This window comes from Oryzias latipes, chromosome 21 (assembly GCF_053564925.1).
Source record: "Oryzias latipes strain Hd-rR chromosome 21, Olatipes_Hd-rR_3.1".
NCBI classification, from domain to species: domain Eukaryota; kingdom Metazoa; phylum Chordata; class Actinopteri; order Beloniformes; family Adrianichthyidae; genus Oryzias; species Oryzias latipes.
Window position 1 is genome coordinate 17,774,479 of NC_136257.1, and position 17,619 is coordinate 17,792,097.

The following is a 17,619-nucleotide window of genomic DNA, read 5'->3' on the forward strand; positions in this document are numbered from 1 at the left end:
AGTTTATCTATCTATCTATCTATTTGTGTGCTGCAAGGTCGTGCAGTGGTTAGCGCTCTTGCCTCACAGCAATAAGGCCCCCGGTTGAAGTCCCGGCTGGGGGACATGAAAAACAGAACATCAATGTTCAATGGGGGACCTTTTTGTGTGGAGTTTGCATGTTCTCCCCGTGTATGCGTGGGTTTTCTCCGGGATCTCCGGCTTCCTCCCATCGTCCAAAAACATGCTTCATAGGTTGATTGGCAACTCTAAATTGGCCATAGGTGTGAGTGTGAGAGTGAATGGATGTGTGATTGTGGACATCCTACCCTGCGACAGACAGGCGACCTGTCCAGGGCATCCCCTGCCTTCGCCCACAAGTGGCCGGGATAGGCTCCGGCAGCCCGTGACCCCGAAAGGGAAAAACGGTATAGAAAATGAATGAATGAATATATTTGTGTGCATTCCTTGTTGGACCAGACGAGAGGCACGCCACCGCCTGGGAGTCCTGAGCCCCCACCCTCCCCCAACCCCAGAGGCAGGCCGGCACACCCCATGGTCAGTCCACACTGCGCACCAGTACAAACTGCCAGCCAGCCCCACCGAGGTCAAGAGGGGGGAAGTGGCAGAAACCGACCGCCCGAGTGGGAAGGCGGACGCAGGCGACCAGCGGAGGCCCCAGACAGGGCCAGGGTACGGTGAGCCTGAGGACCATGCTATAGTTGCTGTGAGCAATGATGGAAAAGATTGGGGTGTCCCGGTATGCCCAAGTGAGGGGCCCTGGCCCCCAGGGGATGCCGCCCAGCCCGCTCAGATGTTGTATACTCCCTCCCTGCATGGAAAAAGAGTTGCAAGATCAGGGTTGCAGGAGCCCCCACAGCGCTACCAACACCCCGGCAGCAGACGCAGGCCCGTCCCACTCAGTGTGGGGGGCAGGGGACAGGGAGCAACATGAGCATCCCCCTCTCGTTCTTGAAGCAATTGCAGAGAAAATTTGAAGTGGCCAGGGAAAGATCGGTCATTGTTTATTCATTCTCTTCCGTTTTGTCTCGGGGCTGCTGGAGCCTATCCTGGCCACTTATGGGTGAAGGCAGGTCAGGTCACCAGTCGCAGGACCACATATCACACAACCACACCTATGGACAATTTAGAGTTGCTAATTGACCTATGAAGGATGTTTTTGGATGATGGGAGGAAGCTGGAGACCCCGGAGAAAACCCACGCATGCACAGAGAGAACATGCAAACTCCACACAGAAAGGTCCCCCATTGATGTTCTGTTTCCAGTCCCCCAGCCGGGACTTGAACCGGGGGAATTCTTGCTGTGAGGCAAGAGCGCTAACCACTGTGCCACCGTGCAGCCAAGCATTGTTTATTGTTGTGTTCAAAACCCTGGAGGGCAAGGCAGAAGAAAAAGCATTAGCAGAATCTTCAAAGTGCTTATTAAAGTTATCTATCTTAAAGCTCTCCACTTTAATGGCATTTGGTAAATGTGAAAACACAGTTTTGTTTGCCATCGTTTTCACCATCTGCCAAAAAATCTTGGGGTCAGAAATAAAAATATTCAGATTTTACTTTCTGATATTTTGAGTACAATTATTCCACACCGTTCTGAAAGATTGCCAATCAAAAGTTTTCTTTTATGCCTTTGCTTAATGCCACAATGAGTGTTTAAAACAAATCAAGTCTACTAAGTCATTAACAATGTTGGGAGTAAATCGGTTTTCAATCCAAACTCTTTTTAAAGGAAGATGCCTGTGCAAGATGGAGATGTACCTTTAAAAAAAAAAAAACTTTTATACATCTGATTCTGTGCCATTTTTCTTGTATCAGATGCAAAGACCAACTTCCTGTATTGTGACCCCACAAATCTTTGTAAAAAAAAATAAAAAAGACCTGACTTACAAAAACAGACTTGTGAGCGTCAGTTTTAGCAATTTAAAAAACTGACAAATTCTTGCCTTTTATAATGATTTTATAATTTTGACTCAAAAAAAATCAGCAATCACAAGGAATCATTTTGAAAAAGGATAAGACAATCACTTCTTACGAATGAAACAAAGAAAATCTGGCACACCCTCCTTCAAACCAGTTGGTTTTTGTTTCCCTTTCTGCTTTTAACAATCTTGTGCTCTTATCTTTATCATCCGCAAACTTTGCTGAAAGTTGGAGAGCAATTTTTTGATGTCATGTTTTTTATTGTCAGCACTTTGTGATAAAATGTTGTGCAGTTGTTTTCAATTAAAAACATTTAGGAAATAAAAATAAAATATTTTATAACTTTGAGGATAAATGTGGAGATTAATGTGTGTTTGTTTTTTGCTAAAGAGGCAGATGTTTTTCATTCCCACAGTCCACCACAGCTAAAGAGGTCCCTGTTAGGAAAGTAATAAAAACATATCTATTCTTGCTGGAAACTAGGAGTTAGAAGGTGGAGGTTCCTCTACCAGAAAAAATAAAAATAAAAGTGATATCTTCCTGCCTCTAAAAAAATGAGTATAAATAGAAGAAAGAGGAGATAAAAAGTGAAACTTGAGGCATATTCTGTGCTATAATGTATTGATATTGAAATACACACACAATAGCAACACTGTCTGATTCACAGATAATAAAAAAGAAACATTATAAGTACAGTGTGTATATATTTCTTCACATCCCGAGAGTTAAACCAAAACCATTTTTTTACATTCAAACAGCAGTATGGAGTCAACGAGTTAAAATTGAGCACATGATAAATACAAGCCACAAACACCGTTCTAAATACTTTTTTTTCCCATCCAACATTTTACCAGAGTTACACAAAGGACTTCATGAAGAGCTGCATCAGACCTTTAGTTACATGAATCCACAATTTAAAGGAAAGGTACATTTGGCAGAAGATTCTTTCAATTCCATAGCTTGACAATCAAAAATTACTTTTAACTTAAACTATGATACTGCTTGTGTGCAGAATTCCTTTCATGACATAAAAGGGCAGAAACTTGAGCTCACGCAGTAAACCAAAATTTATAATAAAAAAATAAATCATTGATTCTCTTTAACCCTTGTGCTATCCCAGGCACTTTAACATTTGGAGTTGGGTCATCTAGACCCCACAAGACAGTGCGCTGAACCTTTTCTCTTCAATGATATGTGATCTTCACTGGTGTCCATGGATTACATGAAATCGTCTTCACCTTTATCCACCTTTGTCATGGCAGGGAGAACACGTCAATGTAAGGGTGAGGTCATAGCACAAGGGTTAAGCCTCAGGAGGAATCAAATGCTTTTGTTGATATCAGTTTTATGAGAAACAGAGGGACTTCCAGGCCTTTGCATTCATCATAGACCATTACCTTCGAGCACACCCACATCATGCTGCTGAACACAGGAAAAGCAGAGAACACACATACATGTAAGGGTCTAGAAGTGGCTGTGACATTTGATAAGCAGGACACAGATCCGGTAGTAGGAGATGAGCAACACCACCCTTTTTCACCTGAAAGTGTAGTCAATGGCTTCTGCATCCATTTAAACACAGTATACATAAATCATGCACGCATTCTCCAACATATTTAACTTCTGTGTATACACAAAAGTGGTGAGATGTTTTTAAAAATGTAGGTAATTTGGGAGTATCTCTTTTGTTTGACATAACGTTGAAAAAGTCCTTTATTTCCCCTCAAACTTAAAGACCCACTCTGATCATCTTTTGAGTGTTGATTATGCTGTTTTTAGCCAAAATCCCAAAAAATTCTCATTTGTTATAACATAGTTTTTGCGGAGTGGCAGTAGTTCTTTAGAAATTTGCCTTTAAGTTGTTGGGGGGACCGTTGTTCTCTGTTTACACGATCCCCCCCATAGCTTACAGCTGGTGCAACAAAAATGGCGACCAATAGTGGAGCTATGGAGCAAAGCAAGGAGCTTGTGGCCCGCAACGTGTATTTTGTATGTGACAATTAGGAATTTTTTCAGACGACATTTATCATGTTCCTGATTTACAATGATTTGAATAAAGAAATATTCAGAAATCTTTGTGAGCTAAATTTTCTTATTATATGTCCTTCATCATGAAATAAATGCCACAAGAACATGTTAAAAAAACAATTTTTATCAGAGTAGGTCTTTAAGATTTGAATGGGGAAGGATGCAGGAGCTAAAAAGAAGGGAGTAAAAAAGGAGTAGCGGCTTGTGAATTTAACAAATAATTTAGAACGTTTCTTTTCTTTGTTTATTAAATTCTCTTTTTCAGTTATTGTTTCAGTTAAATGTTATGTAAAAGAAAAAAGAATCTCTAGTTTAAATAACTACATTGTTTTACTTTATTTAAAATTTAGTTTTAAAAAGTAATCCTGAGATGTAAATAAATAAACTGACACAAACACTCTCCATGAACATGTGAACCTCCACTGGTTGCACAAGACGCTAGCCCTTCTTAAAGCCGGCACATGCGGGTGACGTATCCATGTGTTTGGTATTTTTCCACAGGTGTAAGGACGCTATTTGCATCCCGATTCCTTGTTGCTAAGCAGCACACTGTTGACTCTGGTATTTCAGGAGAAAAGCAGGGCATGTTAGAGGTAAATCACTGGTGTGTTACTGATATGTCAGCGTGAGGATGAGATGAGTTACCGACCAGGAGAAACCTGGACTGAGGTCAACAGTTAAATCCTCATTGCTAGCAAGCATGTGCTTTGAGCATGTTATGATACCCTTCTTTGTAAGTGTAGAGAGGCGCTCACCGGCTGTGCTTTTGGTAACCTGACATGCTGCAAAATATGTAGCAAAAGCCTAAACATGCTGTTTAGAGTCATCTGTATACAGTGGTGGAAAAATATGGTTGGTACTCCTCAGTTAAAGAAGGAAAGTCCACAATGCTCACTGAAATGACTTGAAACCTTTAAAAGTAACAATACATTAAAATGTATTGAGAATTAAATACAAAATCCCCCATTACTTTTGAGTTTTTGATTAACAGAATTATTTAAAAAAAGAAACTAATGAAATGGGGCTGGACAAAAATGATGGTACCTCCATAAAAATCTGAGAACTAATTGCCCAGGGGGTCATGATGAACTCAGGTATGTCCTTTAATTGACATCACAGCTGTTTTCAAACCCATAATCAGTCAGTCTGCCTATTTAAAGGGAGACAAATAGTCACGTTGCTGTTTGGTGAAAAGGTGTGTATCACACTGAATATGAACAACAGAAAGCCAAGGAGAGAATTGTCCCAGGACATTAGAAACAAAATTATAGACAAACATGGTAAAGGTAAAGGCTATAAAACCATCTCTAAGCAGCTTGAAGTTCCTGTGATGACAGTGGCACATATTATTCAGAAGTTTAAGACCCACGGGACAGTAGCCAACGTCCCTGGACGTGGCCGGAAGAGGAAAATTGAGGACAAATTGAGGAGATGGATAGTTGGAATTGTATCCAAAGAGCCCAGAACAACCTCCAAAGACATTAAAGGTGAACTCCTAGATCAAGGTACATCAGTGTCAGATCCCACCGTTCGTCATTGTTTGAGCCAGAGTGGACTTCATGGCAGACGACCAAGGAGGACACCACTGTTGAAAAGAAATCATAAAAAAGCCAGACTGGAATTTGCAAAAATGTATGTTGACAAGCCACGAAGCTTCTGGGAAAATGTCCTTTGGACAGATGAGACAAAACTGGAGCTTTTTGGTAAGACACATCAGCTTTATGTTCGAAGACTTAAAAATGAAGCATACAACGAAAAGAACACTGTCCCCACTGTGAAACATGGAAGAGGCTCAGTTCTGTTTTGGGGCTGCTTTGCTGCATCTGGCACAGGGTGTCTTGAAGTTGTGCAAGGTAAAATGAAATGTCAAGATTATCAAGGAATTCTGGATAGAAATGTACTGCCTAGTGTCAAAAAGCTTGGTCTCAGTCGCAGGTCACTGGTCTTCCAACAGGACAACGATCCAAAAATAACAGCCAAAAACCCCCAAGAATGGCTAAGAGAAAAGTGTTGGACTATTCTGAAGTGGCCTTCTATGAGCCCAGATCTGAGTCCCATTGAACATCTGTGGAAGGAGCTAAAAGATGCCATTTGGAGAAGATACCCGTAAAACCTGAGACAACAGGAGCAGTTTGCTCATGAGTAGTGGGCCAAAATACCTGTGCACAGGTGCAGAAGGCTCATTGACAAAGACTGAAACCGTTTAATTGCAGTGATTGCCTACAAAAGGTTGTCCAAAAAAATATTAAGTTATGGGTACCATCATTTTTGTCCAGCCCTATTTCATTAATTTTTTTTAATAATTCTGTTAACCAACAACTCAAAAGTAATGGCTGATTTTGATTATTTAATTTTCAATACATTTTAATTTATTGTTACCTTTAAAAGTTTCAAGTCATTTCAGTGAGCATTGTGGACTTTCTTTCTTTAACTGAGGGGTACCAACAATATATGTATGTCATGGAATGAAATCCAGATGAAGAGTAATCCATGACTGTAACTGAGTGAAGGTTGACATTTTAATTTGTATTGTGTTGATTTTTTATATTTTATTTCAGAGTTCTGACTTTTTGGGAGATTGGAATATATGTGGAAAAATATATCACATGTTGGAATCATTGACGGTATCTGGTAACTGGACTGAGTGACCCCTCCCCAAATAGGAAGTACCCACAGGTCAAAACTAAAGAAACCAAGATCCCATAGATTTCGATTGAGAAAAAAAACAGCATTACTCAGTCATTCTATTTTTCATTGTTGCTCTACTACCATTTCTTTTACATGTTCTTGCTGATCCTTCTGTTTTCCTATTTATTTTCTGTAGTGAAATTCAAATTATAAACAGTGTGGTCTTCCAACAAGCTCACTCCTGATTGAGGAGAGTGGTTTCCATAGAAATGTTGAATCAGACTGACCAATCATTGCTTATTCAGATTGTCTTTCTCCATATTGCAAAAAAAAATGGCGACTGAATGACCTTATTTTGTAGGAGCCAGAAGTAAGCCTTTTTCAATGGGTAATGTCATGGTAGGTCAAATTCTCTTGTACAGTCAATGGTTGGAACAAAGAAAGTGTTGCAGAGCTTAGCAAAAGATGGCCATTGAAACCATTATGTAAGCATGTTTCCGTGCTGTTGGACAATTTCAGAGCAAATTTAAGTTTAAAAAAAGACTTCATTATTCTGTAAAAGGGAACTTTACAGATTAAGCAACAGTTTCGATTTCAGTAAAAAATGTTCCTGCTTTTTGTCTGCCTTCACTCAGTATAAAGTCTTTAACACCCCCCACCCCCAAGTCAAACCTTCCCACAATTCTCCACTGGTATTTAAGTGTCAGCATATTTCGGTTCAAAGAAGATCAAGAAAATCTCTTTAGCTGCCTGGATCAAATCAGATGGACATGATCCAGCTAAAGCAGTACCGAAACATCTTAATTATGTGCCATAGGGACAGTTTGTGTGTTTTTAACCAGAAAACAATTTCAATTTTTTGTGGTATGTGTCCACATGTTTACAAAAGTGTCATCAATCATAAACACTGTGTGCTATTTTTTTGTTATTTAATATATGGAAATGTAGATAAATTAGCTTTTAAATATACAGTAAATAAAAAGAATATATCTTTCATATATATTACAATACACTTCTTGGCTGTTTCCCTTTTTATATACTTTTTTTAAGATATGAAGAAAAAAAGGGCGCAAGGCCATTTTTTTTCCTTAGTTTGGCAAAACCGTGTCAGACAGAGTTCACAGTGTATCCAAAAGGCTGGTTTGTGCACAAAATCACGTGAAAAGGGATACATGAGCATTCGATAATAAATCATTCAGTCACAGACATAATTGTTAAGGAAAAAAAAGTTTACAATGCTGGGGTTATAGGACAGAATAATCCCAGATAATGGGGAGAAGGAGCTGCTCCGAGCTCACCTTGCACTTTCCGGAAAACATCGATTTAATGGGAACGTGAAGATTCCAGTCTGTTTCCACTGCTTCATTTGGTTTTGTATAAATAGGGAGGAGTGTCCACAGTCGCCCAAAACACGGCGCAGCTTGTTGCAGAGATGAACGTTAGGACAAAGTTTTGGGGAAAAACCCTCAGGCGAACGGGCTGTCTGACTTCAACATGGACGCATGCTCGGTGTCGTGGCAGCTCTTGCCGTTCATATGTTCCGTGTGGCCGTCGATGGAGTAACAGCCCTGGACCTCCGTGATGGAGGAGGCTGTGTAGGAGGCGGAGCGGAGGGCGTCCGAGTGGTTCCCTATGCTGCTGCCAAACTGGATATTGTACTGGTTCCAGTGCCGCCTCAGAACAGCTTGGACCTGAGTAGAGGAGAAACACCATGCTTCAATTACTTTATTTATTCAGCGCTAATTTATAGTAAATTTACGGCGCTTCACATAGACATCAAGATCGTCGGACGAGGATAGATAACTTAATTGTGTAAATTTGCATTGAGCTACATTAGTTTTAAATGTTTCCTTAAAGACCCACTCTAATTCTGATGACAGTAGACATGTATAAAAAAACAGGTTTAAAATTGAATTATTATGTGTTTATTCAAATTGTTGTGAATCAGGATTGGGTTTTTTAAGGCCTGAATATATAAACACTATATATGTATATGTTAGATTAGATTAGATGACTTTATAAATCCCACAATGGGGAAATTAATTTATCTGTGGCAGCAACAACGACATTCAGAAATAACATCAAAAATGACATTCATATTAAATAAATAAATATAAAAAAAATACAGCTGCGAAAGTGTAAAAAACATGTGATCCACTGCAAACGTGATCCACTGCAAAAATGTGATCCACTGCAAACATGTGATCAACTGTAAAAACATGTGATCAACTGTAAAAACATGTGATCAATTGTAAAAACATGTAAAAACTTTTTTTTTTTAAATACAAAAATAATTAAGCAATAAAGTAAACCCCAAAACAACAACTGTTCAGTAACAAAAACAATTGAAAACAGCAACAACTGCAACAAAAGTAAATGAATAAATGAGTTAAAGAGAGTCTGATGGCTGTGGGGAGGAATGACCTGCGGTAGCACTCCTTCTTGCACTGTGGGTGCAACAGTCTCGTATAAAAAAATATATATATATATATATATATATATATATATATATATATATGTACACTGTATTTTTTTTTTGACACAAAAGATCTGCAGAAATGATAAAATGTTGTGAACTTTTGTCAATTACTATCTATAATGATTTTTTTGGTTTGTCGATTATGAGAGAAAGCGCCTCAGAATGACAGAAAAGCCAAACTTACTTCTCCATTGAAAAAGCAGAAGATGGTGGCCACAAGCAAACCCTGAAAAGAAAACGAGATGGCTGAAACTTGGAAATGTGTCCAAAGCTTGTTTCAGACTCAAACTAACATATTCAAGCATTTTTAAAATTGCCGTCAGAATAAGTCTATACGATCAATATTTTGCCAACATACAGGCAATTGCATCTTCAGCTGCGAAGGGTCCTGCTTTCCCATTGTTCCTCTCTACAGGGTTAGGGTTGAGGCTTTGTTTGAACCTCTCCGGTCCAAACAAAGCCTCCGCAGAGGTGTCTGGCAATGTTCGGGTTTAGCTCAAAAGCTAAAGAAGGACGGCGGCATACCCATGATGGCAAAATCACCAAATCTTCCAATGCAGGACTTTAGATTTGCCTGTTTTGCCACAGGAATCAAACACAATAAGCTCTGAGAGCCCATTGATCACTCACCTGGTAGTGCATCAGTATATGCATGATGTAGTCGTAGATTTCAGAGGAGACCCGCCCACCTGGCTTGTAGGGAAGCAGGACATACTGTATCCCCAGAAGAGGGACCAGGATGAGGGTGGCCCTCACTGCCTTCATGTAGAGACTGGACTCTGCCTGGTGGGTTACCTTCAGCTTGGTGATGAGAACCCTCACAATGTTAAGCAGGAAAAAGACGTTGACCTGGTGAGAGTAAATACAGTCATCAGCTTCAAGTTTCCCCTTTTTGTGGTAAAAAAGACGATGTTTACTGACACATGGTGGTGACATAATCAAGGAAAGGTATAGAAAAACATGGTATTCTAAGCTGGAAAGGATTGTAAATTTTTTGAACACATCACAAGTTTTGCATTAAAAAAGCAAAATTAGAAAACAAAAACAAAAAACTTCTTCAATTGTGTTAACTATTTCATCTAAAAAAAAGTAGAAAAAAATGATGTGCTTTTAATTTGATAGTTATACAAATGTCCTTACACATTTTCTGAAATAAGGAGTATTTTAAGATCAAATGCCATCATAACTATCATCATAACTATCAAATCTATCATGATATCTATCTATCAAATCTAGCCGTTAAACCACTCAACCAGCTGTTTTGTAAGTCATTAAGCTAGGGCCACTTTTTAAATTTTTCAACTTCTCCTGCCAACAGCACAGCTAACAGATGAAAGCGGAAAGGCTCTTGTGTTAGACAACCTTTATTGTTACAACAGGGGTTATGAATCTTTGGACACACATGGTGTATATTTGTTGGACAGGATGGGAAAGAACAGGGGGGAAGAAGAGAGAGAGAGAGATGTTAGAGAGTGGGGGATAAGAGGATAATTATTAATTATTTTTAAAATCATAAAATAAAATAATATTATGAAGCAACAAGTTGCAGGAAGTTTATAATCATTACTGTCAGGTGTAGATGTATAACAAATCTAAAAGGGGCAGGGCCTGTCCACTCACACACTCAAATGTTGCAAACATACCTGTTGGCTCCAAAAATCTTTCATTCATTCATCTTCTTTACCGTTTATTCCCTTTCGGGGTCACGGGGTTGCCGGAGCCTATCCCGGCCACTTGGGCGAAGGCAAGAGATACCCTGGACTGGTCGCCAGTCTGTCGCAGGGTAGAATGTCCTCAATCACACATCCATTCGCTCTCACACTCACACCTATGGACAATTTAGAGTTGCCAATCAACCTATGAAGCATGTTTTTGGACGGTGGGAGGAAGCCGGAGATCCCGGAGAAAACCCACGCATACACGGGGAGAACATGCAAACTCCACACAGAAAGGTCCCCCATTGATGTTGTGTTTTTCATGTCCCCCAGCCGGGGCCTTCTTGCTGTGAGGCAAGAGCGCTAACCACTGCGCCACCGTGCAGCCGAAATCCAAAAATCTTCACATACAGATATGTCAACATGTACACAGTACCATTAGCGTTCACACATGCATTCAGATTAACACATGTGAAACATTTCATTCAGTTACGCAAACTATTTGAGCAAAGGTGAGTTAACATCTTTGCTCAAGTGAATGGTTATGTTCTGTTTGGGTGGATGATGAAGTGTTAAAAAAACAAACAAGCGCCACTAAGGCCACTTTATAAGCTCATTTTTAAGTGAACATTTTCATTATTTTTAGCTTCCTGACTCATGATTTGTTGTGTTTATGAAGGAGATTCCCATTTTTTTTAGGCAACACACTTTTCAATCCTGTAATCAACAAAAAACAAGGTCTAAAGGTCAAAATCTATACATGTTATTTTTTTTAATGTTAATGTTAAATGTTTAACATTTAACATTTATTTAGATAGCTATAGCATAAAGAACGTGCTAAAGGGTCAACTAAACCATTTATACCACTTGTAATCACTAAATTCAATGAAGTTTTCATACTTTGTGTTGCTTTTGAACAACTATGCCGAGGCTGGTGCTTCTTCTTCTACGTTGCTGTCAGTAGCAAATGCTGAACACCTACAGTGCTCTTCAATGGCTTTTAGTGAGATAATAATTTGGGCCTATTTTGTCTTTTATTAAATCACAATTAAATTGCACATGACTGTAAATCGCACCCCGGGTCAAACTATACATAAAAAGGTGACTTATACTCAGAAAATACGGTATTTCTAATAGGCAGCAGTGGATGCAGTTGATTTTTTTCCCCCCATCCTAAGCCCTTGACTCTAAAAGTTTTAATTACAATGGGTTATAAAACTTGCTTTTTACATCAAGGTAATCCTTAATCTGTAGTTGCCATATAAGTTTTTGTTGCTACGAAATTTTTATTAAAAAAAAAACACTGAAAGTTACAATCTGCTTCCTCCAAATGAAACAAATCTTCACAATTTTTTTCCCCAAATTTTAAGTCTTCATTCTGAGAAAAAACCTTTTGTGGCCAGCTTTTCTATGAAGCATGTCCCAGTGTACTGATGAGTCAATTCTTAGAAACCACACGGGTCTGGAGACCTCAGAACGGAAGATAAACTGATTTGAAAACCAACAAATTCAATCAAAGCAGCCCTGAAAAAGTGTAGGCCCCTTGCACTGCATCCGCTCAAAGACCAAAAGAGCTCCATTGGGCTCTCATTGTGCAATAAAGCAGGCCACCATGAGAAAAAGGGAAAACATTGAAGAGAATTGCTCAATCTGAGTAATCAGCAGTTGTGATTCTGGCTGTAGGAGAGGACTGGTGTGGGATTAGAGCGGGGGTCCTCTTACCACAAGAGCGGCACATATGGGACCGTGGATGATGTAGAGCAGGGATGTTTTGGAGCTTATCCAGCAGCTGGAGAGATGAGGACAGCATTATCAAATGGTCGTATTAGGTGGATATCTCAAAAGGACAGAGCCCTTACTTGTCGTTGTAGTAGTAACTCCTAGCAATTGCGTGTATGGAAGCCGGAATAAGAGGAAATCCTGCGAGGCAAAAAAGAAACAAAAGTTTTTCGTCAAAAAAAACAAACAAAAAAAACTGTCCCTTAGTCTTATCTCCATCCCGCTCTCCTTTCGTACCCCAGCCAAGAAGATAGTACCACATCAGGTGTTGCTTCTCAGCAAACACGGCCACCACGATTAGAGTGTGCAGATAGATGCCCTCACACAGCATCCAGAAGTAATTGCAGCCAAAGAGGTACAGATGAATAAACATGGAGACTTTACAGCTTGTCTGAGGAAGACAGAAAACAACAAACAGATGCAGCAGACAGTGGCTCTACCCCACAGTGTAGCTTTTAGTCTCACTCTCAGCTTTATTCAATCTCTCTGAGTAATGAGGAGTGGAAATTCATCAAGTAAGCGATGACAAACTGTGTTTTAATGAAAAAACGACATGAATAAATTATCAGCAATGAGCCAGAGGACTAACTGGATTCCTCTGCACCAGCTCCTGGTTGTTGGCCACGGCAGTCAGCCAAATGATGGTGATGACAGAGTTCAGGACAAATGAGAAGAAAAGGTTTTTGTGAAGGGTGATCCTTTGGCAGCTCAGGCTTCTGTGAGAAAAACAAAACAAAACATTTACATGGCAAAAAGTACAAGCAAAGATAAGTCAAGTTGGACTTCAACTCACACATTATATTTATTCTATACACAGTGGTAACTCCACGCTTGTCATTGTCATAATATACCGAGGTAGAGACTCTTAATAATTGCATAATGCTCCTTAAATCTATCATAGGCATTGCCTAAAGCCTTAGTCACATGCACCCATATGGGTCAACGGGTTTTGGGGTTGTCCGGGTCCATTAAGATTCGTAGACATTAGCAGCCGCATTTTAAGGGTGTGTCTTGTAGGGTGTGCCATGTACAGCTGTGTCCTGTATTTCCCTTAAAGGTTTGCACAGCCACTTTAAGGGGCATTGTTGAAAATGTAGCGTACCATTGTCGTGTGTGTGGTAAGTGTATCATGAAGTATTCATCAGGCTCATGGAAGTTGCTCGCACTTATGATGTATGAGCGATGCTGTCATACAGTACCTTTAAAAAAAAGATATTGGATGGAAATTTTCACGCTACGGGCTTGCCAAGCAGTCTACATCCCAGATATTTCCTCTTGGCCATCTGCGTTACCAGTACAGATTTGTCTATTTTTGACCGCCTGACAGCTCGTATTAATTTGTAAGCGCATTTGTGACTGCTGCTTTATGAGTTTCAAGGTTTTCACCTAATTATCAATTATGGGAAAAACACTCTTTCCTGATTACCTTAGCAAGCTTTTTCAATCATCATCAGGGTAGCTTATGACAGGAAACCGGATAGAGGACAACTACCAGAATAACTGTCTAAAACAGAAGTCAGAAGCAGCCAGACTCTGTGGAAATGGACTAAAAATTAAAATAAAAAAGGATGTGTACTCACTTAAAATGGAAAAAGATTGCCAAAGAAATGAAGAGGGAGACAAGAGACAAGCCATGTCCAATGAGGGCCAAGTAAAAAAGGTTCATCGCAGTCTGAAACGAGACAAAACGGGTCAAATGTGGCATTTTTGACTGATAAACACACATTTTAGTCTTTGAATGTTTTTAAAAACTTTTGCAGAACATTTAACAACAAAAATGTATCCTATAATTGATTTTGATTTGATTTAATTCTTAAGAAAAAAAATGAATAATATGAAATAAATATATCCAATGACACCGTGACGGGCACTTATTATCAATTATCAACTTGCTCTTGAAAATGCACAATCATGGTACAAACAGTCAATTGAAGGTCAGTTGTAACAACGAGAAAAATACAACAACCAAAAAACAAGTGACCAACCATTCTGCCTTCATTGGTGTGCTCATTGCAGCGAGTGTAGTTGGTCCATGTCCGGTTGCTCTCGGGATGCAGGAACCAGTGGCCGTTTTCAGTACAAATCTTTGTAACCATTTCTGCAGAAACATTTTTTTATGTTATGCAATAAAGAAAAAAACAACACACCACTAAGTGTGTTATTTTTTTCTTTTTTTGTGGACCTTTTAAATTATCAAAATAAAAGGCAAAGCAACAACTTGGGGAAAAAAAGCTTTTTAATACTGATCTGTCACTTCTGCAAAAGTTCGTATTTCAAAATGTTGATTCAGTCTTTTTGCCAATCAGGTAGACAGTCATAGAAACACAGACACAGGTCGGTCAGCAATGTTGTCTAATGGATTGAGACCTTTATGTTTAGGTACAGTTTTAGATTTCTTAAAAAATAATAAAAAGTAAAGAATTTAAAAAACCTTACAAAAATAATTAAGGGTTCTTTCACACAAATTTATAGGTACATTATATTTTGCCAATTGTTTTTTATTTCTGAGATATGCATTAAAAAGTCAGATCAGGGAAGGCATTTGCAGGTAAAATCTTCATCACCATACAATTTTACTATATTTAAAGAGCTCAGACTTAGCCAAACCCAAGTCCGGACCTGATGTGTTTTTTACTAACAGATCTCACCCGATGGATCAAAATCCTGGAAGTAATCAGGGCAGTGCTGCTCTGAAGTGACCCCTGCAGCCGTGTCATCCCAGCACAACCAGCCATCCCAAGTTCGATTACACATGGCCTCTATTCCGCAGAGAAATAACACCATTAGTCATATATTTATCTATTTTCTGAACATACGTTTTTCTTGTTTGGGGTCGCTGAAGCCGATCCAGCTACTAAAGGGCAAAGGTGGGGTGCACCCTGGAGACTTTACCATTCCATTGCAGTGCGATGCAGTCATTTAAATGAAGGGTTAAACTTTCTTTCAAAAATGAAATAGGCTTTTTAGAATTAATGATCTGGCAAATATTGAAATTTACACCTCCACTGATACTCATACAAGAAACGTTTAACCTCCAGAAGTAAAAACAACCCAAAAAAACCCTCACAAATCTAGACAAACGACCTTGTCTGCTGTGAGTATTTTCTTTCATTATCTTCTGGTAGCACTCAAACTGCGCGGTCACTATCTTGTTCCTGGTAACCCCAATGTCGTGGTAAACATTTGTTGGCTGGTGCTGACTTTCATTGACATCAGGGCTTGGCTTCACCTGCAGACAAAAAGGAAGGGAGGTCTATTTTTATAAGGAATGTGTAAAAATGTAAACTAAAAACATACATAATTACATACATACATACATACATATAATACATACATATAGTGCCTTGCAAGGGTGTTCGGTCCCCTTGAACTTTTCTACCTTTTGTCACATTTCATGCTTCAAACATAAAGAATAACAATAACAGATAAAAACTAAAATATTGGGTGTGCAAAATTATTCAGCCCCTTTACTTTCAGTGCAGCAAACTCTCTCCAGATGTTCAGTGAGGATCTCTGAATGATCCAACGTTGACCTAAATGACTAATGATGATAAATAGAATCCACCTGTATGTAATCAAGTCTGAGTATAAATACACCTGCTCTGTGATAGTCTCAGAGATCCGTTCAAAGCGCAGAGAGCATCATGAAGAACAACGAACACACCAGGCAGGTGCGAGGTACTGTTGTGGAGATGTTTAAAGCCGGTCTCTGGTGATCCCTTTCAGGTGTGGTGAAGGAAAAGGGTGGCATCTGATCGGACCAGATTGATGGAGGCAGCCTTTAAAAGTCAGAGTGGACCTCCAGTCCTTTAGAAGGGAACTCTGCTGTAACCCATAACCCGTAATCCGGGATGGAGAAATAGTTCAGGGTTGTGAAACATTTGACACACCAAAACTAGTGACATCTATTGACCAGACTACAAAATTACATCAGAATGGAACAAAAAAGACCAGGGGGGTATTCCAGGAAGCATGTTTAAACTACCCTGACTTTAAGCCTGAACTCTGGCTGAAATCCGCCTGAACTTTCTTACTCGGGGTATGTCGGTTCCAAAAGACCGGATATGAGTTGGCGTAATTACGCTCGACTTGGTAACCCTGGGTTAATGCACGTGCATGTCGAGTACATAAAGACATTCTCAATAGATCGCCGATTTCCGGAGTCACCATGGAAACGCGTGGAGAAAAAAAAAAAGTGCTACACTTCAGTGACACGGAGTCTGAGATTAATGCCGGCGTATGAAGATTATACGCCGATCAAAAAAGTAATACGGCCACAACATCTCTACACCTCTTCCACTTCCCACTTCTGGTAACATGTGAAAATGAACATCAATTCTTTCCATTTAGCTGTGTTTTTCATATTTAAAATATTAAATTCTTGGCACATAAATGGCTTTTATTTTCGTCTTTTTTAGGAGAATAATAATTACTAAATTAATCATCAGTTCTTGGTGATGTTGGACCTGGGTTTGATTGAAATGTGAATCTCTACCATTGTTGGACTGCTCAGAAGTACAAGAGCCACCATCCAGTTCCATCCAAAGCGATCCAGCTTCCACTCAGCCATGTTGGGGTTGGGGGGGTTGAGACGACAATTTCCCAGCTGCCGATCTGAAATGGAAAACAAGCCACTAAGATCCAGAGATAAAAAAACACATCACAGTTTTTTAACTGTTGTATGGAGCAACGGCAAGACAGTGTGACACTTCGGTTCTGTCCACTTAGCGTTTGGGCAGTCTGGAAGGAAACGCTCTCATGATTTACTAAGAATTTAAAAGATTTGTCAGAATACGGACAAGCAAGCACCCTCGTCGCGGTGTCTTGACAGCCATGGGAGTCTAGCTCCTTTCCTGTTGCTTACTCTTTTTCTTTTTCTGGAGCTTTTACACTGTCTGACAGGCGCATTAAACATTGGGTGTGTGAACATGTTCCGCTTTGAAAAGGCGGTGCCTCAGCAGAGCATGACCCCAGAGTGCAGTTTGGGGTCAAGCGAAAGATCACTGCAGAACTCTCATACCCATATTTGGAACAGAAAACCACTCGACTACTTGAGATGTTTTCATCCCACTACACAACCTTTTCCAAAGTTTTATATTTTACATTTTGTTGCTTTTATAACTTCAATTTTTAC

General features: G+C 39.6%; 1 protein-coding gene across 3 annotated transcripts in view; it reads right to left on the bottom strand.

The window, feature by feature from the left end:
* Positions 1-2,520: 2,520 nt before the first annotated feature.
* calcrla (calcitonin receptor-like a) overlaps positions 2,521-17,619 on the bottom strand; it is a 29,219-nt gene continuing 14,120 nt past the window's right edge. For 2 of the 3 annotated variants that reach the window (XM_023950475.2, XM_023950476.2), the window contains 12 exons: positions 16,981-17,099; positions 15,570-15,714; positions 15,134-15,244; positions 14,471-14,583; positions 14,066-14,157; positions 13,075-13,201; positions 12,723-12,876; positions 12,566-12,626; positions 12,429-12,495; positions 9,682-9,900; positions 9,236-9,277; positions 2,521-8,263 (listed from right to left, as the gene is read on the bottom strand). In XM_023950475.2, the coding sequence (XP_023806243.1) occupies positions 8,039-8,263; positions 9,236-9,277; positions 9,682-9,900; positions 12,429-12,495; positions 12,566-12,626; positions 12,723-12,876; positions 13,075-13,201; positions 14,066-14,157; positions 14,471-14,583; positions 15,134-15,244; positions 15,570-15,714; positions 16,981-17,055 (1,431 nt within the window). In that variant the 5' untranslated portion in view covers positions 17,056-17,099 and the 3' untranslated portion in view covers positions 2,521-8,038. Of the gene's footprint in view, positions 8,264-9,235; positions 9,278-9,681; positions 9,901-12,428; positions 12,496-12,565; positions 12,627-12,722; positions 12,877-13,074; positions 13,202-14,065; positions 14,158-14,470; positions 14,584-15,133; positions 15,245-15,569; positions 15,715-15,819; positions 15,845-16,980; positions 17,100-17,619 lie in introns of those variants that run through there. The other variant, XM_078939357.1, reaches the window with a different exon arrangement.